We start from the raw sequence: 27,909 nt of genomic DNA on the forward strand, positions 1-27,909 counted from the left end.
GAGTGGTACAAGATGAACCATCTTAGAGAACCTATCACAAATCACCCAAATAACAGTCATTCTTTGAGAGACCGGCATATCAGAGATGATATCCATTGAAATATGGGTCCATGGCCTCCTGGGGACCGGCAAAGGCATCAACAACCCACTAGAGCGAGAACAAGATTTAGACCGGGAGCAAGTCCCACAGGACTGCACAAAATTCCTGACATCATGAGACAAGGTGGGCCACCAAAAAGAACGACTCACCAGATCTCTAGTACCAAAAATACCCGGATGACCAGCCAATGCAGAGCAATAAACTTCAGACATCACTCTCTTCTTCCACTGGTCAGGAACATACAACTTTCCACTGGGACAACGCTCAGGTTTGTCCTCCTGGAACTCTTGCAGAGCAAGTCTCAAATCGGGCGAGATGGCAGAAAGAACTACCCCTTTGCCTAAGATGGTAGCAGGCTTGGTCACCACAGGAGAATCAGCAAAGAAACTCCTAGAGAGGGCGTCTGCCTTGACATTCTTAGTTCCAGGAAGGAAAGAGACCACAAAATCAAAACGTGTAAAAAACAAGGCCCACCTAGCCTGTCTGGGGTTCAAGCGTTTAGCCGACTCTAGATAAATCAAATTTTTGTGGTCAGTGAGGACCACAACTTGATGTTTGGCTCCCTCCAACCAATGTCTCCACTCCTCAAATGCCCATTTCATGGCCAACAGTTCCCGATTCCCCACATCATAGTTACGTTCAGATGAAGAGAACTTTCGGGAAAAGAAAGCACAGGGATTCATTTTAGATGTTACCGGATCCTTTTGGGACAACACTGCTCCTGCACCAATCTCAGAAGCATCCACCTCTACCTGAAACGGGAGTGAGACATCAGGTTGCCGCAGAACCGGGGCGGAGGTAAATCTACGCTTCAGCTCCTGAAAGGAAGCAACCGCCTCCGGAGACCAATTCAACACATCCGCACCCTTCCTGGTCAGGTCAGTCAATGGTTTGGCAATACTTAAAAATGTTGCTATAAATTTCCGATAAAAATTAGCAAAACCCAAAAACTTCTGGAGGGCCTTCAAAGAAGTGGGCTGAACCCAATCATAAATGGCCTGTACCTTGGCCGGGTCCATTTCAATAGTTGACGGAGACAAAATAAATCCCAAAAAAGAAATCCTCTGTACTCCAAAAAGGCATTTTGATCCTTTGACATACAGAGAATTCTCTCTCAAGATCCGGAACACAGTCCGAATATGTTCCACATGAGCATCCCAATCCTTGGAGAAGATCAAAATATCGTCCAGATAGATAATCAAAAATTTATCGACAAAGTCTTGGAAAATATCGTTCATGAAGCACTGGAAGACAGACAGCATTAGTGAGCCCAAAAGGCATCACCAGGTACTCAAAATGTCCCTCCGGAGTATTAAACGCTGTCTTCCATTCATCCCCCTGCTTAATGCAGATAAGATTATACGCCCCCCTGAGGTCAAGCTTGGTAAACCAGCAAGCACCTCTGACTCTAGAGAATAGATCCGAAATCAGGGGTAACGGATACTGATATTTAATAGTAATTTTATTGAGGGCACGATAATCAATACAAGGCCTTAAAGAACCATCCTTCTTGGCCACAAAAAAAAAACGGCACCTAAGGGTGAAGAGGATGGTCTAATATGACCCTTCTCCAACGCCTCCTTAATATAGGACCGCATAGCCTCGTGCTCGGGTACAGATAAATTGAAGAGCCGACCCTTAGGAAATTTACACCCCGGGCTTAGTTCAATTGCAGTCATAACTCCTATGAGGAGGCAAGGACGCAGACTCATTCTCACTAAATACATCATAGAAGTCCGCCAAATAGTCAGGAACCTCATGCGACTGAGGAGAGGTGGAAAAAACCGGAGCCTCACTAAAGGTACACCGGCAACCCCAACTCACCACAGACACAGACTTCCAATCCAAAACTGGATTATGAATCTGCAACCAGGGAAACCCCAGAACAATGGCATCATGCAGACCATGCAACACCAAAAATCTGCAATTTTCTTGGTGGTCTGGGGCGACCCGCATGACCAACTGGGTCCAAAACTGAGGTTTATTTTTAGCCAGAGGGGTAGCATCAATCCCCCTCAAAGGGATAGGCGTCTGCAGAGGTGTCAACGGAAATCCACAACGTTTAGCAAAATCCAAGTCCATTAGGTTTAGCGCTGCTCCCGAATCCACAAAAGCCTTGGCGGAAAATGTGGACAGGGAACAGATCAGAGTAATCGCCAAAAGAAACTTAGGCTGAACCCCACCAACAGAAAACGTGTGTGCAAAGCGTTTCTCACGTTTAGGACAAACAGATATAATATGTGAGGCATCTCCACAGAAAAAACACAGCTTATTGCGCCTTCTGAATTCCTGACGTTGCGCCTTAGACAAAACTCTATCACATTGCATAGGTTCAGACGTCTGTTCAACCGGCGGCAACACCTCTCGTGTAATCCTGCGTTCATGTAAACGCCGATCAACCTGAATGGCTAAAGACATAGAATCGTCCAGACCAGAGGGAACAGGAAATCCCACCATAGTATCTTTTACGGCTTCTGACAAACCCTTCCGAAAGAGAGCAGCCAAGGCACTATCATTCCAGGTAGTAAGGACCGCCCACTTTCGGAACTTTTGACAGTACAACTCTGCAGATTCTCGACCCTGGTTCAATGCTAACAGGGTCTTTTCAGCCTGATCAATAGCATTAGGTTCGTCGTACAGTAACCCCAAGGCTTGAAAAAATGCGTTCACATTAGTCAGAATAGGGTCATCTGGTTTCAAAGAAAACGCCCAATCCTGGGGATCGCCGCGCAGCAAGGAGATGACAATTTTAACCTGCTGCGCGGGGCTCCCTGACGAGTTAGGCTTCAAAGCAAAAAATAATTTACAATTATTTTTGAAACTCAAAAATTTAGATCGATCCCCAAAAAATACATCAGGTGTGGGGATCTTTGGTTCAACAGCATGTGAACGGGCAAGATAGGCGGAAATTCCTCGCACTTCAGCAGCGAGCTGCTCCACACGATCAGACACTTGCTTTATCTCCATTGAGAGAAAAAAAAATTCCCCCTACGGCCTCAGAGATATAGAGGAAAGAATATACACACTTTTTTTTTTTTTTTTTAAACACAATTCTTTCCTGCTATTGAGTACCCCAGGATCTGCGGTTGGGCGGGTGATTCTGTTATGATTGAGTCACCATAGGAGGCAAAAACAGAAATGCTAGCTAAGTCCAGAAAACCAGAGAAGTTGGCAACTATCAGATTGCAGACCCCTGAACCTATCAACACAACTAGCAGTAGCCGTGGGGGGTTCCTACGATGACCTAGACCCCTCGATCACAGCCGGAGAGATACATAGGCCTAAAGAAGGAAAGGGGAAATCTAACTGCCCCAGAGCAGACCCCAAAGTAATAGGCAGCCCCCCACATATAATGACGGTGAAGCAAGATGAAAACACTTACACAGACAGAAAGACAGGCTGAGCAAAGACGGGGCCCAAAAACTACCTAGATAGGTACGGATAGGAAGGCTGCTGTCTGCAATCTGCCAAAACCCTATCAGAGACAAAAGCCAACAAGCTGATATAAAAATGGCCCTGAAGCAACTAAGCTTCAAAAACTAAATCAGCACTCAGGTACTTTCAGAAGACAGAGCTAACGGAACACTGCACACTCCAGCAGGGAGTGGCAGAATCCAAAAAGCAAGAAAAACAAAAACAAATCTTAAATGCAAAAGGCAAAACAGAAAACTTAGCTTTAGGAGAGCAGGAATCAGACTGGTGTCCAAGAGTCCACAGAGAAATCACCCGCAGGGCAGAAAGGGCGTAGGCTGCCTTAAATCCAGTCAGTGACTCCACTCAGCCAATCGTCTTCATTAGTCCCAGGTGCCTGATAATCAGGCTCACTACCTTCCTTCACTAGAACAGGGAGTTCACCAGGCCTCAGTGACGGAGGGGAAAATGAACTCACAACAGGTCACCATGGCTTTATACAGTAATAGATGAAAATGTTGGCACCCTTGAAATTGTTCCAGAAAATGAAGTATTTCTCCCAGAAAATTATTGCAATTACATGTTTTGTTATACACGTGGTTATTTCCTTTGCTTATATTTGAACAACCAAAAACAACAGCGATGAAAGAGGCAAACTGAACATAATTTCACACAAAACTCCAAAAAAGTGGCAGACAAAATTGTTGGCACTTTCTCAAAATTTTGGGTAAACAACTTTGTTCTAAGCACGTGATGCTTGTTCAAACTCACCTGTGAGAAGTAGCAGGTGTGGGCAATATGAAAAGCACACCTGAAACCAAATAAAAGGGGAGAAGTTGACTCAGTCATTGCATTGTGTGTCTGTGTGTGCCAAGCTAAGCATGGAGAACAAAGTGGAGAAGAGAACTGTCTGAGGACTTGAGAACCAAAAGTGTTGAAAAATATCAACAATCTCAAGCTTACAAGTCCATCCCCAGAGATCTGGATGTTTATCTATGGTGCACAACACAATCAAGAAGTTTACAACCCATGGCACTGTAGCTAATCTCCCTGGATGTGGACGGCAAAGAAAAAATTGATGAAAGGTTGCAAAACAGGATAGTTTGTATGGTGGCTAAGCAGCCCTAATCAAGTTCCAAAGAAATTCAAGCTGTCCTGATTGGTCAGGGTGCATCAGTGTCAACACGAACTATTTGTCGACATTGGAATTAAATTAAACGCTATGGCAGGAGACCCAAGGAGGCCCCACTGCTGACACGGAGACATACTATAAAAAAACTAGACTTCAGTTTTTCAAAATGGACATGAGAAAGCCAAACTGCTTCTGGAAAAGTGTCTTGTGGACAAATGAGGGGCCAATATCCATGGACCTTCCCAGTCTATTAATATCAGCCTGCAGCTGTCTGCTTTCTCTTAGTTGATTATTAAAATAACCAGATTATTTTAATAACCAGAAAAAGCAAAGAAGAGTACAGGGGGCTGATATTAATAGGCAGGGAAGGTCCATGGATATTTTCCTTTTCCCAGCATAAGACCAGGTTCACAGTTGTCTGCTTTCACTTGACTGGTTATTAATAATAGGAGGGACCCCTCTTTTTTTTTTAAATTATTTATTTCTTTTACACTGTCCCTCACTTGAGCAATATCTCCCGCTGTCCAGCGGCTTTGCAGTCCTGTTAACAGGCGGCCCTGACCAATCACTGCCATGCCAATACTTGCCATGACTGTGATGGCTCTGGAAGTGCCCACAGCTTAAAAGCTTGTTGATTGGTTGCACTGCAGTCTTTCAACAAACTTTATTCCGCGCCAAACCCGAACAGTAAAACGAACTTCTGGGAAAAGGCCATACTCGGAGTTCACTACCGGACGCTTTACTGTTCAGGTTCGCTCATCCCTAGTGTTGTTCCAATATACACAAAGGAAATAAACACGTTATAACAAAACATGTGTAATTGTAATAATTTTTGGGGAGCAATATTTAATTTTCAAGAACAATTTGAAGGGTGCCAACACTCTCAGGCCATGACTGTATAAGTCTAATCCTGCATTACAACAAACTCTTTCATATTTCATATACGGTAGTTATTTCTTTGTGTCGCAAATAAAATTATGAACCTCACTTTTGCTATGCAAAAATAATCAGGACTAATTTGGGGGGGGTCATTGATTCCCTCAGACTACACTGGCCTCATATCTTGTAAACACGCCCTTTCATTCTGTCTCTCTGGACATACACAGTGTGCTTATAAAGGCTGGGAGCTTACACCCAGTTTTATTGACTATGCATTTTTGGCTAAATGTTTCTAAAACAGGACACATCATGTGGTAAGGCTCATTAAAAGGTCGACATTGTCTTTTAGGATTGCTACTTCCAATAGGTGGCAGTAGAGTTCTAGTCCTCTTCCTGTTTGAAGAGGCAACTTACGTATTTAATTTTTCAGAGGAGCATTGCAAGGCTTGTTAGTCTCCTCACATTGGCATGCCAGGCTTGGTTTGTCGCTCTCCACAAGTAGAAATTTTACCCTTTGGATCCCGAACTAAAACATAAATTTGTGGCTACCACCTCTCCGTATTGAGAACATGTATGCTGAGTCAAGAATGCACATGTATTGGAAGCTGGACAAATGCAGCTTTCTAAAAGACATGTCCATCTGAACTTTGCAAGCTCATTATGTTGCTCCCTATGCTACATTTTTCCATGACTCCCATTCACTTCAATGTGAATTATGGAAAATATAAAGCTTCCAATTAAGCTTTTTTCTTAGTCCTGCCAGTTGCAGATAAATGGCGTAGATGCTATTAACCGTTTAACCCAGGAAGGTTTAATTTGGAGCTTTATATATGAACCCCAACAAATATAATTAATTTTTGTAATAAGTCCATCATCTGCAAGATCCCAGTGAGTGCTGGTAGAGAAGAAGACAGATACAGTAAGGAGACATCCTAAAAAAAACCAATGGTTTTATCCAATTGATCGCCTATACCATAAACCACAAGTATGGATTTATACTTAAAAGTCCATTACCATACCTGTAAACATCTTAGTTGACAGCTTACCTACCAATGCTAGGGGTTGCCTAATTTGGACATCTATCTAGCCTATGGTAGATACCCATGAGTGTACCCAAAGAAGTAAATCGATATTTATTAATTTCAATAAAACTTTGGTGGTATTACATTGTATGGGGACCCCTTATTACCAAATAATATGTTTAATAGATGGTGTCTATTGCTCCTACCCTGGAGTTGGACCTCGACATTTGACCTGAGGGACCTATACAGGGCTCTGATGATGGCATGTCAGGTGTCAGCCTCTGCCTCACTATGCATTTGACATCATGCCAGTTTGTTGGTTTCAGTCATTTCACAATGCTTCTTACGACATCCCCCAGGTAACAACAAATTCTCAGAATTCTACATTTCCTCATAAACATTATATTATTGCACTTAGACCAAACCATGATCTTCGTAATGTACAAACCTATTATTCTTGATTTTCTACAAGGACTTAAAGGACAGAAAGTTATATGGCAAAGAAAACTTGACACCCCAACGGCAACAAACTAAATGTATAGGTCGTGCAAACTGTTGACAATACTAGCAGATAAGAGAATACTACCATTTACTGAGCATTTCCAACAAACTGCAGTAGCAAATGTTATGTTGTCATAACATTTACACAAAGTGCTGGAGTTCAGAGGCAATTATGTCCCAAAGATAAGAATCAACTAGAATTTAGCTTACTCCAGTCACCTGTAAAGTAGAAGTTGCATGGTATAATGGTGCACAAAATGCCTCTTTTCCATTATGTACCGATGTAGTATGTTGGACATAGACCTGTGTGATACACTTACGTGCCAATTCTGACAGACCGTCCAGGAGGCTCTTGGAAAATGGGAAGACCTCCCAAACTCCCAGAGTAACTGACAAATCTCCTAGGCCCTGCAGAAGTCACTCGGAAGGCATTGCTCCCTGAATTTTTTTGTGCTGTGCATGGCCCCAGTATGTTTGGTCATTAGACTAACCCAGTGTCTGGGCAGAGATGGCAGGAATGAGGTGAGGAAAGAGGTATGATCTGAAAATGTCATTTAAGAGTTGGGAACAAGATATAAAAAGGGAAAAAGGTAATGGAAAGAGCCAATACCTGAAAAAATGGGAGATTTTATTAATCACACTTTCTGCCTCCACGCCCCCAAAAGCAAATTTCCAAAAGTTGTAAATTATGGCGCTACAGCGGGCAATGGAGAGAAAACAGATAAAGACCTCGGTATTAAATTTGAGGCATATACCTGTAAAATCAGTCCCCTTGAGTGTCTACAGCACCATAGCTGCTGTTGGGTGACATAGCTCCAAGTAGTAAGATTGCCTTTAAATTTGAAATGGGACAATTCAAACCGTACAACTCTCCTTTTTGTTAGGTACATCCCTTGGCTTTTGGATATGCCACTCCTGACTGCAGACCATCAAAGTTTATGGAGTCTACAGTCCGCAATTCTTTAGTAGACTCCAAACTACATTGGTATAAATGGACTACTCAGGCTGCCATGTGACTTGTATTGAAGGGGGGTAGCAGCTAATCGGTTTTAAAGATCATCACATTTCCAGTAAGTCATTACCGAAAATGGAGCAATGTACTGAAGTTGTGTCCTTGACAAAGGAGCCTTGTCCTTCACTGTCAACTTTCACTTCACTGCGAATAGACATGTGAGGCTGTCACCGCCATACATATTTGAGAACTCAATAGTTGTTTTTCACCTTTTGTAATTTTCCTAAAAAATGTGCAAAAGTAATGCAGCAATCACGAAACCCAGTGTCCTCTACAGGAACAGAAAAACATGGTTAATATAAGGGAAAGTTAAAGAAAATGTGCCTTAAGCTCTGTTTTCATACTTAGTAGGGATAAGTGAACCTGAACTGTAAAGTTTGCAGTTCGTACCTGAACTCCACACTTCGAACACAGACTTTTTTCCAGAAGTCCATTTTACTGTTTGGGTTCGGCACCGAATAAAGTTTTAAATAAAAATTCTTTATTATTCTTTATTTTAATAAAAGTTCTTTATTTTTAAAGAATTAAATCATTAAAAAATAATAATCATTAAAAAAACAACATAGGTTCCCCGTATTTTTAATAACCAGTCAAGGGAAAGCAAATATCTGTGAGCTTGTCTTATGCTGAGAAGGGTCCAATATCCATGGACCTGCTTTGCCTTTGCTGGTTATTATAAATTTGGTAACCTAAAAAAAAGGGTCCCCCTTATTTTTAAGAACCAGCTAAGGGAAAGCAGACTGCTGCAGACTGATACAGTTGTGGCCAAAAGTATTGACACCCCTGCAATTCTGTCAGATAATACTCAGTTTCTTCCTGAAAATGATTGCAAACACAAATTCTTTGGTATTATTATCTTCATTTAATTTGTATTAAATGAAAAAGCACAAAAGAGAATGAAGCAAAAAGCAAAACATTGATCATTTCACACAAAACTCCAAAAATGGGCCAGACAAAAGTATTGACACCCTCAGCCTAATACTTGGTTGCACAACCTTTAGCCAAAATAACTGCGACCAACCGCTTCCAGTAACTATCAATGAGTTTCTTACACTGCTCTGCTGGAATTTTAGACCATTCTTCTTTGGCAAACTGCTCCAGGTTCCTGATATTTGAAGGGTGTCTTCTCCAAACTGCCATTTTTAGATCTCTCCACAGGTGTTCTATGGTATTCAGGTCTGGACTCATTGCTGGCCACCTTAGAAGTCTCCAGTGTTTTCTCTCAAACCATTTTCTAGTACTTTTTGGAGTGTGTTTTGGGTCATTGTCCTGCTGGAAGACCCATGAGCTCTGAGGGAGACCCAGCTTTCTCACACTGGGCCCTACATTATGCTGGAAAATTTGTTGGTAGTCTTCAGACTTCATAATGCCATGTACATGGTCAAGCAGTCCAGTGCCAGAGGCAGCAAAGCAACCCCAAAACATCAGGGAACCTCCGCCATGTTTGACTGTAGGGACCGTGTTCTTTTCTTTGAATGCCTCTTTTTCTCCTGTAAACTCTATGTTGATGCCTTTGCCCAAAAAGCTCTACTTTTGTCTCATCTGACCAGAGAACATTCTTCCAAAACGTTTTCGGCTTTTTCAGGTAAGTTTTGGCAAACTCCAGCCTGGCTTTTTTATGTCTCGGGGTAAGAAGTGGGGTCTTCCTGGGTCTCCTACCATACAGTCCCTTTTCATTCAGATGCCGACAGATAGTACGGATTGACACTGTTGTACCCTCGGACTGCAGGGCAGCTTGAACTTGTTTGGATGTTAGTCGAGGTTCTTTATCCAACATCCTCTGTTATGATGAGTCACCGAAGGAGGAAAAAACAAAATACTAGCTAAGTCCAGAAAAACCAGAGAGGTTGGCAGCTATCGGATTGCAGACCCCTGAACCTATCCACAACAACTAGCAGTAGACGTGGGGGGTTCCTACGGTGCCCTAGACCCCTCGATCACAGCCAGAGAACTACATAGCCTAAAGACAGAAAGGGGAAAAACTAAACTGCCCCAGAGCAGACCCCAAAGCAATAGGCAGCCCCCAACATATAATGACGGTGAAGCAAGATGAAAACACTAACACAGATAGAAAGATAGGTTGAGCAAATGATGGGGCCCAAGCTAACTAAAATAGGACAGGATAGGAAAGCTGATGTCTGCCATCCGCAAAAACCCTATCCAAAATGTGCCAACCGACTGATAGCAAAAACAGGCCCTGAAATCGCTAGGCTTCAAAAGACTAAATCAGCACTCAGGTATATTCTGAAGACAGAGCAAAAGATCAACAGATCAGAGACAAAAATGGAATTCAGCTCACCCCCGGCCGGGGATGGCAGAACTTCCAAAAAACAAGGCAAAACAAAAACAAAACTGAAGTTTACAAAGCAGAGCAGAAAAACTTAGCTTTGAGACGCAGGAATCAGACTGGTCTCCAAGAATCCAGCAGGATCACCAGCAAGGCAGAAGGGCGTCGGCTGCCTTATATCCAGTCCTTAATTCCAGCCACCCAGTCATCATCTAGCTGCCCAGGTGTTTGGTAATCAGCCTCACTACCTTCCTTCACCAGAGGAGGGAGTTCATCAGACCTCAACGGTGAAGGGAAAAATGAACTCACAACAATCCTCACAATCTTGCGTTGAAATCTCTTGTCAATTTTTCTTTTACGTCCACATCTAGGGAGGTTAGCCACAGTGCCATGGGCTATAAACTTCTTGATGACACTGCGCACGGTAGACACAGGAACATTCAGGTCTTTGGAGATGGACTTGTAGCCTTGAGATTGCTCATGCTTCCTCACAATTTGGTTTCTCAAGTCCTCAGACAGTTCTTTGGTCTTCTTTCTTTTCTCCATGCTCAATGTGGTACACACAAGGACACAGGACAGAGGTTGAGTCAACTTTAATCCATGTCAACTGGCTGCAAGTGTGATTTAGTTATTGCCAACACCTGTTAGGTGCCACAGGTAAGTTACAGGTGCTGTTAATTACACAAATTAGAGAAGCATCACATGATTTTTCAAACAGTGCCAATACTTTTGTCCACCCTCTTTTTTATGTTTGGTGTGGAATTATATCCAATTTGGTTTTAGGACAATTCTTTTTGTGTTTTTTCATTTAAGACAAATTAAATGAAGATAATAATACCAAAGAACTTGTGTTTGCAATCATTTTCAGGAAGAAACTGAGTATTATCTGACAGAATTGCAGGGGTGTCAATACTTTTGGCCACAACTGTATTAATAGGCTGGGAAGGTCCATGGATATTGTTCCCTTTCCCAGCCTAATAAGATCAGCCCTCACCAGCCTCAGAAATGGTGCATCTATTAGATGTATCCATTCTGTCTCTTAGCCTTTGTTCTTCCCGACTGCCCTGATGCAATGGAAATCTGGTTAATAGTTTTTTGGGATGATGTCAGCTGTATAAGGTCACCTGGCATCAAGCCACCCAGAAGGTAGTAATGGGTAGGGTCTATCAGACACCCACATTACTAACCATATTTTTGAAAATAAAAAGACTCACATATGAAAAAAAAGTTTATTTGAATAAAGACTCCCCAACACATTCCCTGGTTTACACATTTATTATTAAAAAATAACCCCAGCAGCTCTGACATAATCAATGACATTCCCACAACATCCACCAATTCTATACTGTAACCTATGGAGCGTCGTTCTGAGAACGGGGATCCATAGGTTACTCGTGGTCATGTCTCACAAACGAGAGTCAGTGGACGTCTTGTGCACACAATGGATTACGTCAGAGCTGCAAGGATTATTTTTTAATAATGGGTAAACCAGGGAATGTGTTGGAGAGTCTTTATTCTAATATTCTTTTTTTTTTCCTGTGTGTGTCTTCTTATTTTTAAATACGGGTTTAGCAATGGAGGTGTCTGATAGATGCATCTCCATTACTAAACCCTGGGCTTGATTCTTTCTGACATTACATGGCTGACATCAACCTCAAAAATTATTACCCCAATTACCACTGCACCGGAGCAATCGGGAAGAGCGAAGGCTAAGCACCAAAATCGGTGCATCTAATGGATGCTCCACTTATGGGTCGGCTGAGGACTGGTCTAATTAGGCTGGGAAGGGGAAAATATCCATATACCTTACGAGTCTATTAATATCAGCCCTCAGCTGTTTGCTTTTCCTTTGCTGGTTATTAAATGTAGAAGGGACCCACATCTTTGTTTATCGTTCCCCCATTTTTAATAACCAGCAAAGGCAAACTAGACAGTGGGGGGCTGATAGTTATAGGCTGGGAAGGTATATTGGCCCCTTCCCAGTCTATTAAGTTAGCTCACAGCTGTCTGCTTTTCCTTCCATTTTTTCAAAAATAGTGGGGACCACACATCATTTTTTCCTTTTATTTAGTTATTCACAAATAAAGTAAACTACACAAGCAAGGCACTGCTACACTCTTCCACTTGGACCTCCGCCTATTTAGTCATGATTATTTTTATAAATTTTTTTACTCTATGAAATTTTAAGTCATTTTGGTATCTATATTTGTTTGCAGGTCAATTGTCCTGCTCTTACCCCAATTTTGCTTAATTTTGCAGCCTCCTAGCTCTTACTATGACTATTTCACAGCCATTTTGCAGCACCAAAGTTTGGGTCCCCATTGGCTTCTACGCGGTTCGGGGGTAACGTTCGGGTCAAGTTCTGGTACTAAAGCCGAACTTTGGACTAACTGTCACAGTCACGTGTGTCTGGACGCAGCGAGAACCACAAGGCGAACCCATATGACACACGTGACCCTGGATACACCGCCTCCAGTTGGGTGAATTTAAATAATAGTACGTGCAGCTGGATACACCGCCTCCAACTGGCGAATTTAGGTAGTACACGTATACATACAGTAGTCTGGAAACCCCGCCTCCAGTAAGGCGAATTTAAATAATAAAGGGGAAACCTGGGTAACATTAACAATGGTGGGCCCTGCAATAGGGAATAGGGAAGTGGAGACCTCCTGAACTCCCCTGAGCCAGTATCCCTGCACTCCTAACGTTCCCTATGCCGGTTCCGCACCGGGCGATGCACAGGAACCTAAAAACCCTTGCTCGCCCTGACCCTAAACCCTCACTAGGGAATTGGTCGGTGAGGAAACTAATCCCACCACTGCACTAAACACACATGAGGGAAAATGACAATACAGGGGAAACACCACTTAGCTTTGCTCTGTTGCGTACGCTCCTAGCAACAGAGCCCACCACCTGCGTGCATATTCTCCTCCACCCGGATCCATCACCATAACTGGATCCTTCACCATAGTGCAGCCTTGGAGCAGAGTCCACCAACAGTTGCAGCTGTCCAGTAACAGAGTCCCAAAGATGAGTTCAGCTCCTGCCCAAAAAGTTAAGCATGCTTGAGTCCAGCTCTCAGCAACCAAGTCCCACATGCTGAGTGCAACGCTCTCCATAGTCGTCACTCCACCAAGCCATGCAAGCACTTCCTGCCGACACCATAAACTGTGACTTCATCACGCCATGCCAGCCCTTCTTGCAGACCACCTAGCTGCCACTCATCCCCTCTTGCTGAGCTGTGCAGGACTCATGTTCAGCTCCTTCATCACCCAGGCTTGCTTCCCAAATGACGAACACACAATATCACCAACAGTGATGGAACAAACCTGGCTCTCTTTTATAGAGCCTCACACCTGATTTATAATTACGTGCACTAAACCAAATAAACTAAAGTGCACTACCACTCACCACCACCGGGGCAACTTAGAATGAACGACACCACGTGTAATAATTCTAATGGCCACCGGGGGCAATCACATCACTTTGGCACCTAGCCAAAGGAAAAAAAGTTCACTTATCCATTTAATCTGTCAGATCCACACTGGATCATGACACTAACGGCCTACTGAACCCAAACTTCCACAGGTTCACTCATCCCTAGATACTAGACCCCCTTTACAAATTCTAACTCCGCTGACTTTATAAGTCACATCAAGGTTTGGATCTAAAAGGGATCTTGTTTCTTGCCGTAAATATGTAATTTTTTTTAACTTGGCATAAATGTTGCTATTCTCCTACATTCATCGTGGTTTTTCTTTTGTTCCTGGGTCTCCTCATTCCTGAGATATGTTCCCCTCTTGAAGAAGACAAACAGAGAATAGTTGATGACCACACCCAATTGGCTTGAAAAACTAGATTTGCATAGAGAGAAGAAGGGGCCATATCTCAGAAATGGAGAGGCACAGGAGCAAAAGAAAAACATCACCAGATTCAGGAGAAAAGCAGCATTTACACCAGATTAGAAAAAAATTACAAATTTTTGGTAACATGATCTCTTTTAGAATCTCAGTTGAAGATGGAGCTTGTGCTTACTGGCTTTGTCTACAGAGAAGCCCATAACTACATGTTCTTACATTGATTTCTGAGGGCCTAATTATAGGGGGCACAAGGTCTGCAGTGGCATCTGGGTTTTGGAACTTGAAGGCAACCAAATGGCCCCATGGTACCATATGAGAAGATATGAGAAGACCAGTACTATTACAGATACATCATAGTTGAAGGTGGATCTTGTTTTCATTGTGACCCATGAGATTCAAGCTACGACACTAACATGGTGTAATCAAGTGATGTATTTTTGCCAAAAATTATTACAAGGCCATTTCTAATAAGTTATATAAATGTGAGCCAACTATAATTCTTAGAATATTATAAATTAATGGTACAACTGTAAGAAGTTATCAAAGCTGCAGAAAAAAATCAATGGGCATGGCGATTGTTATCTCTTCTGACATCATCTGTTGTGGAAGAGTTAGGAGTCCCATATACACATCAGATGGTCGGCTGGTCCTATGGAAACTGGTGGGTTTAGCTGAATTTAATCTAATGTCTATTGGACCTTTGGCAATCTTGAAACTTAAAATTTTTATGCCCTGAAATTGAAGAGTTATACCACACAAAACCTTAATAACATTTCCCACTTGTCTACATTGCATCTGCATCATTTTTTAAACATATTTTTTTTTTTTTTTTTTTAGAAAATTAGAAGGGTTCAAAGTTGACCAGCAATTTCTCATTTTTCCTACAAAATTTACAAAACCTCTTTTAATGAACCACATCATATTTGAATTGACTTTGGGGGGACTATATAACAGGAAATACTCGCTACTCAAGTTTGTATCAGGTGCCCGAGTATGCACCGAGTATCACGCGTTCTCAAGTGACATGCTGGTGTCCGCACCCCACATGTTTTGCGGCTGTCAGAAACAAAAAAAAAACATGCGGGGATTGCTGTGTATGGCAGGCAATCCTCTCATGTTTTTTGGCTGTCTAACAGCCATAAAACATGTGGGGGGGGCAAGACTCGAGCATGTCACTTGAGCACCCGCGATACTTGGTGCACGCCCAAGCTCCCCGAAGCAGTAGAGAGCACTTGCGCTCAACACTAGTCGTCATATCATCATTTTCTTTTTAAATTTTTGAAAAAACCTATCCCCAAGCTCAACCCTAACCCTAACCTCAACCCCAACTCTAATGGTAAAAGAATAAAAGAAATAAAAATTATAAAATAAAAAAAATAATAATTTGACTAAGGGGATGACACGGGGGGATGGCATACTAATTATTGGCTTTTAATGACTGTGATAGGTTTTATCACAGTGATTAAAAGGAACCGATAGGAAAAATACATGTTGTTGCCGGATGCCAGCCGACAGATTTAGGCCGGCGCACTGCGTATGCGCCCACCATTTTTTTTCTCAGTAAGAGGAGGAGGAGGGCAGATCAGGAGGGTCCGGGGGACGGTGGAGGTACAAGAAGGGCTTGGGGACATCATTTCTCTCTTTTCTGACATGTATATCATGTCAGAAGAGAGAGAGAAATTATTTTAATCGTGGGCACATTTTTTTTTTTGCCTGATCGCCATTATTTATTGAATAACTGTGATCACGTGATCGAGTTCCGAAAAATCCGGCCCTGATCCTGAGACCCCAGAGATTTTCGGACTCTGGGAAGGGGGGTGCTATACCCTAATTCTGTTTTAATGATGAGGGAATAAGGCCCCTTTGCGTTTTACTGCGTATTGGCGGTCGTTAAAGGGTTAAGTTCTCCGTCTTCTCTACACCTGTGATACAATTTTCCCCTGCAAGAGAATCAGATCACATAAAACCGATTCTCTTGCATGAAAGAATCAACACTAATGTGACACCGGCCTAAGAAATGAATTTCTTACATATTTCAGAAACAGCATTTCCATATTATGAGAATCACTATCATTCTAGATAGGATCATTCTGAAACAACTCTTACTGATATAAGCTCCAATTATGGCATTCACGATGTTATTGACACAAATATACAATGCACATAAAGGATTCAACATTAAAATTGTAGCACCAAGAAGGAAAAGATGAGGAATTATGGAAATTTCAGGATGGAGACATGTTAGTGATATGCAAATGGTGAGAAGTGTAGCAATCCCGGCACCTTCAGCCTCAGCTGCCAACACTGAGGTTAATAATGATCGTCTGAGGAATGTTCTGCCGCTGAATGCATTTGGGCAAATCATCATGATCCACTGCTGGCAGCTACCTTTATAATTGGCAATCAATAATGTGTCAGATGTGCTCGATGGGAGACAAGTCCAGAATTGCTGCAGGTCATAATAGGACAATTAGGCCACTTAGGTAGCTTACAGTAGTACAAGCAACATGTAGTCTGGTGTTGCTACGAAAACAGCTTTTGTGACACATTGGAGAAATGGACTTACCATTGGCTCCACCAGTAAGTCCATGTAATGCTAAGCTATTAGTGTATCTGGAATGAAGGCTAAAAGGGTCTGACTTCCATACATTATGACACTCAAAACCATATTTCCAGGAGTAAGACTGGTGTGGTGTTCCCTTCTGAAGGCCTCTTCTTGGCAATCCCATATAATAATAATAATAATCTTTATTTTTATACAGCGCTAACATATTCCGCAGCGCTTTACAGTTTGCACACATCATCATCACTGTCCCCGATGGGGCTCACAATCTAAATTTCCTATATGGTCTCATCAGATTTGAAGAAGGGCACATTGTGATCCATTCTATACTGCAACATCACATGCCAAATCTAAGTCATCTGTGTCTTCACAAACCATCAGAAGACAATGGCAGAGCCAGACATGCAGCTACAGGTACTCCATGGACTTCACTTTACTGCTCTCAAAAGCTTCATGATGCCAAGCAAGATGGCAATAGAGGCTGGAATGGAGGTCTACCCTATTCAGCGATGAGTCCCACTTTTGCATTGGATAGCTGGAGGTTGATCTTAGAAACACAAGGGCAGACATATTGGTGCAATCTGTGACGCTACACTGGGGCCCAAGAGGTAAGGGGGCCATTTGCATCTCCAAAGCAAATGGCATTTTGCATTATGATGATCTATTGGACTGAAAAGGGTCTGTATATTGTTCTTGCTCTGGGGCCCTTTTCTGTCTGTGTTTGCCAGTGTAGAGACCACATTGTCAACACCATGTAGAGGCTTTCAAAAGGGTATGTGAGAACGTCTCAGAAGTCATTCTTCAACACTATAAAACCAGACCTCAATTTGCTTATGCTACTGTGAGCCACCTGCATGGCCTATATGCTGTACCATGGCCTGCAACTAGTGATGAGTGAGTATACTCGTTGCTCGGGTTTTCCCGAGCATGCTCGGGTGATCTCCGAGTATTTTGGCGTGCTCGGAGATTTCGTTTTCGTCTCAGCTGCATGATTTGCGACTGCTGGACAGGCTGAATACATGTGTGGAATGCCTGTTTGTTAGGGAATTTCCACATGTTTTCAGCCTGTCTACAAGTCGCAAATCAGGCAGATTAGACTATGAAAACTAAATCTCAGAGCACACCAAAATACTTGGAGGACACCCAAGCTTGCTCGGGGAGACCCGAGCAATGAGTATACTCGCTCATCATTACCTGCAACATCACCAGACTTGTCACTTATCAAGGATTTCTGGGACCTCATTGGATAGTGATTACTCAGGAGCTGCCAGCAGTGCATCTTGATGATTTGCCCAACTGCATTCAGCATGGCAGGACATTACTCAGATGACCATTAATAACTTCTCTGATCGCAGTTGATGCTGTAAGTGCTGGGATTCCTGCATGTGGTTTCATACTCCATATATATAAACTGTATATGAATATGAATATATATGTATATATATACTGCTCAAAAAAATAAAGGGAACACTCAAATACAGGATCCTATGTTTAAGTGTTCCCGTCATTTTTTCCAGCAGTGATATATACTGATTATATATATATATATATATATATATATATATATAATCAGTGTATACAGTGCCTTGCGAAAGTATTCAGCCCCCTGGAACTTTTCAACCTTTTCCCACATATCATGCTTCAAACATAAAGATACCAAATGTAAATTTTTGGTGAAGAATCAACAAGTGGGACACAGTTGTGAAGTTGAATGATGTTTATTGATACAGGAAGGATATATATCTTTATACCATGTTAGCCAGTAGATAGAAGAATATTTAGAATTGAGAGTCCTCAGTGGTTGATACCTTTTAATGGCTAACTGAAAAGATGGTTACACATTGCAAGCTTTCGAGACTACTCAGGTCTCTTCATCAGGCTAGACTAATACAAAATGGAGGATACCAGAATGTACCACATCTTATAACTATGTAATTCTTCAGATGTTGTATTAGTCTATGCCTGATGAAGAGACCTGAGTAGTCTCGAAAGCTTGCAATGTGTTACCATCTTTTCAGTTCGCCATTAAAAGGTATCAACCACTGAGAACTTTCAATTCTAAATATTCTGAAATTTATTGGTTATTTTAAATTTTTGTGGAAATTCAAAAACTGAAAAGTGGGGCGTGCAATATTATTCAGCCCCTTTAACTTAATACTTTGTTGCGCCACCTTTTGCTGTGATTACAGCTGCAGTCACTTGGGGTATGTCTCCATCAGTTTTGTACATCGAGAGACTGAAATTCTCGCCCATTCTTCCTTGGCAAACAGCTCGCGCTCAGTGAGGTTTGATGGAGATCGTTTGTGAACAGCAGTTTTCAGCTCTTTCCACAGATTCTCGATTGGATTCAGGTCTGGACTTTTACTTGGCCATTCTAACACCTGGATACGTTTATTTGTGTAGATTTTGCTTTATGTTTGGGATCATAGTCTTGTTGGTAGACAAATCTCTGTCCCAGTCTCAGGTCTTTTGCAGACTCCAACAGGTTTTCTTCAAGAATGGTCCTGTATTCTTGCCCCTGCTGATGAAAAGCAGGCCCAAATCATGATGCTGCCACCACGTTTGACAGTGGTAATGGTGTTTTCAGGGTGATGAGCTGTGTTGCCTTTACGCCAAACATATTGTTGGGCATTGTTGCCAAAAAGTTCGATGTTGGTTTCATCTGACCAGAGCACCTTCTTCCACTTGTTTGGTGTGTCTCCTAGGTGGCTTGTTGCAAACTTTAAACAACACTTTTTATGGAAATCTTTGAGAAATGGCTTTCTTCTTGCCACTCTTCCATAAAGGCCAGATTTGTGCAGTGTACGACTGATTGTTTTCCTATGGACAGACTGTCCCACCTCAGCTGTAGATCTCTGCAGTTCATCCAGACTGACCATGGGCCTCTTGGCTGCATCTCTGAACAGTCTTCTCCTTGTTTGAGATGAAAGTTTAGAGGAACGGCAAGGTCTTGGTAGAATTGCAGTGGTATGATGTTAGGTGTCAGGTTTCAGCGTCTGCTCTGCAGGAATCCAGAGACTCACATTCTGCGGTCTCCTGCTGTCTATCTACTGCAGAGAAGATTACTTTGCAGCAGACCGCTCCAGAGACTAAGTTCCTCTGTGCTCATACTGGGCATGCTCATGAGACGATCTCCCATTGGAGATCGGGAGTCATGTGCCCAGGTCCTGCTCCAGATCTCATTGGTCCATCTCGGAGATCTGGAAGGTCCCGCATGGCTATAAAAAGCGCGTATGACCGTTCGGCCATGCGCTAGTATAGACAATACTTGCTATGTGTGAATGGTGACGGATGTATGATTCTGGTGACTGACTTATTAAGAAACCCCTTTCCTCTGATATTACGCATGTGGATAGGGAATTAGTTCAGCAGTCAGCGCCAGTCAGTGGCAAGCCTTAGGCCACTGTGCACACTGCACCTCTGTGCTAGCATCCCACATTGCGCCTGCTTTGTAGCTGTGGTGTCCTGCAGCAGTGTCCTACGCCATGCTGCAGTTGCAGCCCTTCTTGGCGCTCGCAATAGCGACGCCGCACACACGGTAGGTCTAGACGGACGCAGCTCCTCTGTCTTAGGTCCTGCTCCTGTGACCTGATACCGTATGTGCATTTTCCTGAGGCCTGTGATACTAACAGGCTCAGTGTTTTTGTATGTTTATGTTGCGGCGCCTCTGTGTGTGAACAGAGCCCGCTCTGCGCACTTCGGGTGAAGTCTAACCCGTGCGCATTATACCGCCATATTGCTTGTCTGTCGTTACCTAGCAGCGGTGTAACACCTACTGCACGGTGGACCCCGAGCGGTGATCGCACTTTATTACTTATTTTTATTTAGTGCGTTCCGCCGTTCCTAACATTGATATGCCTTCCATTTCAATATGATCGCTTGCACAGTGCTCTTTGGGATGTTTAAAGTTTTGGAAATTATTTTGTATCCAAATCCGGCTTTAAACTTCTCCACAACAGTATCAGGGACCTGCCTGTTGTGTTCTTTCGTTTTCATGGTGCTCTCTGTGCTTCAAACAGAACCCTGAGACTATCACAGAGCAGGTGCATTTATACGGAGACTTGATTACACACAGGTGGATTATATTTATCATCATTAGTCATTTAGGACAACATTGGATCATTCAGAGATCCACAATGAACTTCTGGAGTGAGTTTGCTGCACTGAAAGTAAAGGGGCCGAATAATATTGCACGCCCCACTTTTCAGCTTTTGCATTTCCACAAAAATTTTAAATAACCAATAAATTTCATTCAACTTCACAATTGTGTCCCACTTGTTGATTCTTCACCAAAAATTTACATTTGGTATCTTTATGTTTGACGCATGATATGCGGGAAAAGGTTGAAAAGTTCCACGGGGCTGAGTACTTTCGCAAGGCACTGTATCACTGCTCAAAAAAATTACGGGAACACAAAGACACCACATCCTAGATATCCCTGAGTGAAATATTCCAGTTGCATATCTTTCATTACATAGTGGAATGCGTTGAGAACAATAAAGCATAAAAATGATGATTGTAAATCAAAATTTATATCCCATGGAGGTCTGGTTTTGGAACGAGACTCAAAATTAAAGTGGAAAATCTAATTACAGGCTGAAATGCCTGAAGAAAGGAAATGATGCTCAGTAGTGTGTGTGGCCTCCATGTGCCTGCCTGACCTCCCTACAATGCCTGTGCATGGTCCTGATGAGACAGCGGATGTTCTCCTGAGGGATCTCCTCCCAGACCTGGATGAAAGCTACAGTCAACTCCTGAACAGTATGTGGTGCAATGTGGCATTGGTGGATGGAACGAGACATGAGGTCCCAGATGTGCTCGATTGGATTCAGGTCGTGGGAACTGACAGGCCAGTCTATAACATCAATGCCTTCATCATGCAGAAACAGCTGACACACTTCAGCCACATGAGACCTAGCATTGTCATGCATGAGAAGGAAGCCAGGGCCAACTGAACCCACATATGGTCTCACAATGGATCCGAGGATCTCACTCCAGGATACAACGGCCGTTTCGCGCTGGTGTTGCGCTTCTACGGTCACGAAAACGCCCGTCGTCTCCTGCACTCCTGATCCCATTCTCCCGACTAATATGTTTTAATCGTTGAAATAAAAGGTGAATTTTACCGTTGAGTTCCATCCGTTTTCTTCTTATTTGGATTTTCAACAGCCAAAAAGGATGAGAACAAAGAAAAGGTCTGTGGTCACTCTTTGCAGAACCACTCCTTTATAGGGGTTGCCTTCCTAATTTCCATTAGTTTCTACCTGTTGTCTGTTCAATTTGTATAACAGCAGGAGAAATTCATTCACACACATAACTGGACAGGTGGATTTCACAGAAATGTGACTGACTTGGAGTTATATATATATAATTTTTTTTTTGCTCTTCAAAATTTATGTTACACCACCAAGAAGGAAAAGTCATGGAATTATGGCAATAGTGTACATAGTTTCCGAAATTGAAATTATGTGTATCATGCAATATATGTCATATACAGTATATCTACATATACATGATACAGCTGTGGAGTTAATGGCGCTATATAAATGAGTAAGATAAATAAATACATATCACACACACTGCACATGAAATTATGAAATTTATATATATACACTCAAACATATGCATACCCATAATTGAGATAGAGACATAGACAGTACACACACACAAACTATATAAGAGCCTGAGTGTGTATGTATTACCTATGTAGGGCTATATATATATATATTGTATATATCAGATAATGCAGACCTTATATAGAGATAAATCTACAGACATAGTACACTCACTATATGTACACACACACACAGGCTCTATCCTGATATCTAATACTCTACAATTATAATTACCCAAAACATAACAGAAGTGATAGAAAATATTGGAGAATCACATTCACAAAATCTGCGCCGGAGCCCCCATCCAGCCGGCATACCTGAGCGAAGCCCTCCATCATCTGCTGCAGGAGCAGTCCAGCGCCGGGGATGTGGCTGCAGCCAGTGTCCAACACTGCGGGATTCTGTAGTACAGCGCCAGCTCAGGCGGGCAGAGGTAATGCAGCTCAGCGCCGGCTGAGGAGGGCACCGGCGGGTAACACAGCGGCAAGGACGGTGGCAGCAGGTCCCCTGGTTGCCAGTAATGCAGGGCAGGATAGCTCAGACTGGGTGCGGGCAGGGAGGGCGGGATGCGGAGGGCTCAGCTCCAGGTCCGGTCCCGCACAGTTTGGGATGAACGTCCCGGCAGCTTCCTGGCTGTAGTAATGCTGGGGACACCGGCAGGATGCAGGGAGCCGCCTACTGCCGCCAGCCTCACCTCACCTCAGCAGATCGCTGCTCTCTGTAACCTCTACATCATGGGTCACTGCTCTCTGTAACCTCTACATCATGGGTCACTGCTCTCTGTAACTGTCGATTTTGTAGTTTTACCATTACTCTCCATGACCCTCTCCATTATCTATTTTACCAGAACTGCTGTCTCTGTGCCCCTCAGTGCTGTCTCAGTGCTGTCTCTGTGCCCCTCTGTGCTGTTCCTGTGCCCCTCAGTGCTGTCTCTGCGCCCCTCTGTGCTGTCTCTGTGCCCCTCAGTGCTGTCTCTGCGACCCTCAGTGCTGTCTCTGTGCTGTCTCTGCACCCCTCAGTGCTGTCTCTGTGCCCCTCTGTGCTGTCTCTGCACCCCTCAGTGCTGTCTCTGCACCCCTCAGTGCTGTCTCTGTGCCCCTCTGTGCTGTTCCTGTGCCCCTCAGTGCTGTCTCTGCGCCCCTCTGTGCTGTCTCTGTGCCCCTCAGTGCTGTCTCTGCGACCCTCAGTGCTGTCTCTGTGCCCCTCAGTGCTGTCTATGGGCCCCTCTGTGCTGTCTCTGCGCCCCTCAGTGCTGTCTCTGTGCTGTCTCTGCACCCCTCAGTGCTGTCTCTGTGCCCCTCAGTGCTGTCTCTGCGCCCCTCTGTGCTGTCTCTGCGCCCCTCTGTGCTGTCTCTGTGCCCCTCAGTGCTGTCTCTGTGCTGTCTCTGTGCTGTCTCTGTGCTGTCTCTGTGCCCCTCTGTGCTGTTCCTGTGCCCCTCAGTGCTGTCTCTGCGCCCCTCTGTGCTGTCTCTGTGCCCCTCAGTGCTGTCTCTGTGCCCCTCAGTGCTGTCTCTGCGACCCTCAGTGCTGTCTCTGTGCCCCTAAGTGCTGTCTATGGGCCCCTCTGTGCTGTCTCTGCGCCCCTCAGTGCTGTCTCTGTGCTGTCTCTGCACCCCTCAGTGCTGTCTCTGTGCCCCTCAGTGCTGTCTCTGCGCCCCTCTGTGCTGTCTCTGCGCCCCTCTGTGCTGTCTCTGTGCCCCTCAGTGCTGTCTCTGTGCCCCTCTGTGCTGTCTCTGTGCCCCTCTGTGCTGTCTCTGTGCCCCTCAGTGCTGTCTCTGCGACCCTCAGTGCTGTCTCTGCGACCCTCAGTGCTGTCTCTGTGCCCCTCAGTGCAGTCTCTGTGCCCCTCAGTGCAGTCTCTGTGCCCCTCTGTGCTGTTCCTGTGCCCCTCTGTGCTGTCTCTGTGCCCCTCAGTGCTGTCTCTGTGCCCCTCTGTGCTGTTCCTGTGCCCCTCAGTGCTGTCTCTGTGCCCCTCAGTGCTGTCTCTGCGACCCTCAGTGCTGTCTCTGTGCCCCTCTGTGCTGTTCCTGTGCCCCTCTGTGCTGTCTCTGTGCCCCTCAGTGCTGTCTCTGCACCCCTCTGTGCTGTTCCTGTGCCCCTCAGTGCTGTCTCTGTGCCCCTCAGTGCTGTCTCTGCGACCCTCAGTGCTGTCTCTGTGCCCCTCAGTGCTGTCTATGGGCCCCTCTGTGCTGTCTCTGCGCCCCTCAGTGCTGTCTCTGTGCTGTCTCTGCACCCCTCAGTGCTGTCTCTGTGCCCCTCAGTGCTGTCTCTGCGCCCCTCTGTGCTGTCTCTGCGCCCCTCTGTGCTGTCTCTGTGCCCCTCAGTGCTGTCTCTGTGCTGTCTCTGTGCTGTCTCTGTGCCCCTCTGTGCTGTTCCTGTGCCCCTCAGTGCAGTCTCTGCGCCCCTCTGTGCTGTCTCTGTGCCCCTCAGTGCTGTCTCTGTGCCCCTCAGTGCTGTCTCTGCGACCCTCAGTGCTGTCTCTGTGCCCCTAAGTGCTGTCTATGGGCCCCTCTGTGCTGTCTCTGCGCCCCTCAGTGCTGTCTCTGTGCTGTCTCTGCACCCCTCAGTGCTGTCTCTGTGCCCCTCAGTGCTGTCTCTGCGCCCCTCTGTGCTGTCTCTGCGCCCCTCTGTGCTGTCTCTGTGCCCCTCAGTGCTGTCTCTGTGCCCCTCTGTGCTGTCTCTGTGCCCCTCTGTGCTGTCTCTGTGCCCCTCAGTGCTGTCTCTGCGACCCTCAGTGCTGTCTCTGCGACCCTCAGTGCTGTCTCTGTGCCCCTCAGTGCAGTCTCTGTGCCCCTCAGTGCAGTCTCTGTGCCCCTCTGTGCTGTTCCTGTGCCCCTCTGTGCTGTCTCTGTGCCCCTCAGTGCTGTCTCTGTGCCCCTCTGTGCTGTTCCTGTGCCCCTCTGTGCTGTCTCTGTGCCCCTCAGTGCTGTCTCTGCACCCCTCTGTGCTGTCTCTGTGCCCCTCAGTGCTGTCTCTGTGCCCCTCAGTGCTGTCTCTGTGCCCCTAAGTGCTGTCTCTGCGACCCTCAGTGCTGTCTCTGTGCCCCTAAGTGCTGTCTATGGGCCCCTCAGTGCTGTCTCTGTGCTGTCTCTGCACCCCTCAGTGCTGTCTCTGTGCCCCTCAGTGCTGTCTCTGTGCCCCTCTGTGCTGTCTCTGTGCCCCTCTGTGCTGTCTCTGTGCCCCTCAGTGCTGTCTCTGTGCCCCTCAGTGCTGTCTCTGCGACCCTCAGTGCTGTCTCTGTGCCCCTCAGTGCTGTCTCTGTGCCCCTCAGTGCTGTCTCTGCGACCCTCAGTGCTGTCTCTGTGCCCCTCAGTGCTGTCTCTGTGCCCCTCAGTGCTGTCTCTGCGACCCTCAGTGCTGTCTCTGTGCCCCTCAGTGCTGTCTCTGTGCCCCTCAGTGCTGTCTCTGCGACCCTCAGTGCTGTCTCTGTGCCCCTCTGTGCTGTTCCTGTGCCCCTCTGTGCTGTCTCTGTGCTGTCTCTGTGCCCCTCAGTGCAGTCTCTGTGCCCCTCTGTGCTGTTCCTGTGCCCCTCTGTGCTGTCTCTGTGCCCCTCTGTGCTGTCTCTGTGCCCCTCAGTGCTGTCTCTGTGCCCCTCAGTGCTGTCTCTGCGACCCTCAGTGCTGTCTCTGTGCCCCTCAGTGCTGTCTCTGTGCCCCTCAGTGCTGTCTCTGCAACCCTCAGTGCTGTCTCTGTGCCCCTCAGTGCTGTCTCTGTGCCCCTCAGTGCTGTCTCTGCGACCCTCAGTGCTGTCTCTGTGCCCCTCAGTGCTGTCTCTGTGCCCCTCAGTGCTGTCTCTGCGACCCTCAGTGCTGTCTCTGTGCCCCTCAGTGCTGTCTCTGTGCCCCTCTGTGCTGTTCCTGTGCCCCTCTGTGCTGTCTCTGTGCTGTCTCTGTGCCCCTCAGTGCTGTCTCTGTGCCCCTCTGTGCTGTTCCTGTGCCCCTCTGTGCTGTCTCTGTGCCCCTCAGTGCTGTCTCTGCGCCCCTCTGTGCTGTCTCTGCACCCCTCTGTGCTGTCTCTGTGCCCCTCAGTGCTGTCTCTGTGCCCCTCAGTGCTGTCTCTGCGACCCTCAGAGCTGTCTCTGTGCCCCTAAGTGCTGTCTATGGGCCCCTCTGTGCTGTCTCTGCGCCCCTCAGTGCTGTCTCTGTGCTGTCTCTGCACCCCTCAGTGCTGTCTCTGTGCCCCTCAGTGCTGTCTCTGCGCCCCTCTGTGCTGTCTCTGCGCCCCTCTGTGCTGTCTCTGTGCCCCTCTGTGCTGTCTCTGTGCCCCTCAGTGCTGTCTCTGTGCCCCTCAGTGCTGTCTCTGCGACCCTCAGTGCTGTCTCTGTGCCCCTCAGTGCTGTCTCTGTGCCCCTCAGTGCTGTCTCTGTGCCCCTCAGTGCTGTCTCTGCGACCCTCAGTGCTGTCTCTGTGCCCCTCAGTGCTGTCTCTGTGCCCCTCAGTGCTGTCTCTGCGACCCTCAGTGCTGTCTCTGTGCCCCTCAGTGCTGTCTCTGTGCCCCTCAGTGCTGTCTCTGTGCCCCTCTGTACTGTCTCTGTGCCCCTCAGTGCTGTCTCTGTGCCCCTCTGTGCTGTCTCTGCGCCCCTCAGTGCTGTCTCTGCGACCCTCATTGCTGTCTCTGTGCCCCTCAGTGCTGTCTCTGTGCCCCTCTGTGCTGTCTCTGTGCCCCTCAGTGCTGTCTCTGTGCCCCTAAGTGCTGTCTATGGGCCCCTCTGTGCTGTCTCTGCGCCCCTCAGTGCTGTCTCTGTGCTGTCTCTGCACCCCTCAGTGCTGTCTCTGTGCCCCTCAGTGCTGTCTCTGCGCCCCTCTGTGCTGTCTCTGCGCCCCTCTGTGCTGTCTCTGTGCCCCTCAGTGCTGTCTCTGTGCCCCTCTGTGCTGTCTCTGTGCCCCTCTGTGCTGTCTCTGTGCCCCTCAGTGCTGTCTCTGCGACCCTCAGTGCTGTCTCTGCGACCCTCAGTGCTGTCTCTGTGCCCCTCAGTGCAGTCTCTGTGCCCCTCAGTGCAGTCTCTGTGCCCCTCTGTGCTGTTCCTGTGCCCCTCTGTGCTGTCTCTGTGCCCCTCAGTGCTGTCTCTGTGCCCCTCTGTGCTGTTCCTGTGCCCCTCAGTGCTGTCTCTGTGCCCCTCAGTGCTGTCTCTGCGACCCTCAGTGCTGTCTCTGTGCCCCTCTGTGCTGTTCCTGTGCCCCTCTGTGCTGTCTCTGTGCCCCTCAGTGCTGTCTCTGCACCCCTCTGTGCTGTTCCTGTGCCCCTCAGTGCTGTCTCTGTGCCCCTCAGTGCTGTCTCTGCGACCCTCAGTGCTGTCTCTGTGCCCCTCAGTGCTGTCTATGGGCCCCTCTGTGCTGTCTCTGCGCCCCTCAGTGCTGTCTCTGTGCTGTCTCTGCACCCCTCAGTGCTGTCTCTGTGCCCCTCAGTGCTGTCTCTGCGCCCCTCTGTGCTGTCTCTGCGCCCCTCTGTGCTGTCTCTGTGCCCCTCAGTGCTGTCTCTGTGCTGTCTCTGTGCTGTCTCTGTGCCCCTCTGTGCTGTTCCTGTGCCC

At 46.0% G+C, this 27,909-nt stretch overlaps 1 protein-coding gene across 1 annotated transcript in view; it reads right to left on the minus strand.

Annotated features, from left to right (window-relative positions):
• The window catches only part of SCNN1B (sodium channel epithelial 1 subunit beta), a 62,560-nt gene extending 39,524 nt beyond the window's left edge, over positions 1 to 23,036 (minus strand). Inside the window, exon 1 of the mRNA XM_073553652.1 lies at positions 22,700 to 23,036. Within this exon, the coding sequence (XP_073409753.1) occupies positions 22,700 to 22,720 (21 nt within the window). The 5' untranslated portion in view covers positions 22,721 to 23,036. The remainder of the gene's footprint in view (positions 1 to 22,699) is intronic.
• Positions 23,037 to 27,909: the final 4,873 nt, after the last annotated feature.

The sequence above is a fragment of the Dendrobates tinctorius genome, unplaced genomic scaffold (assembly GCF_039654945.1).
Source record: "Dendrobates tinctorius isolate UK_male_01 unplaced genomic scaffold, ASM3965494v1 ptg000202l, whole genome shotgun sequence".
Classification (NCBI taxonomy): domain Eukaryota; kingdom Metazoa; phylum Chordata; class Amphibia; order Anura; family Dendrobatidae; genus Dendrobates; species Dendrobates tinctorius.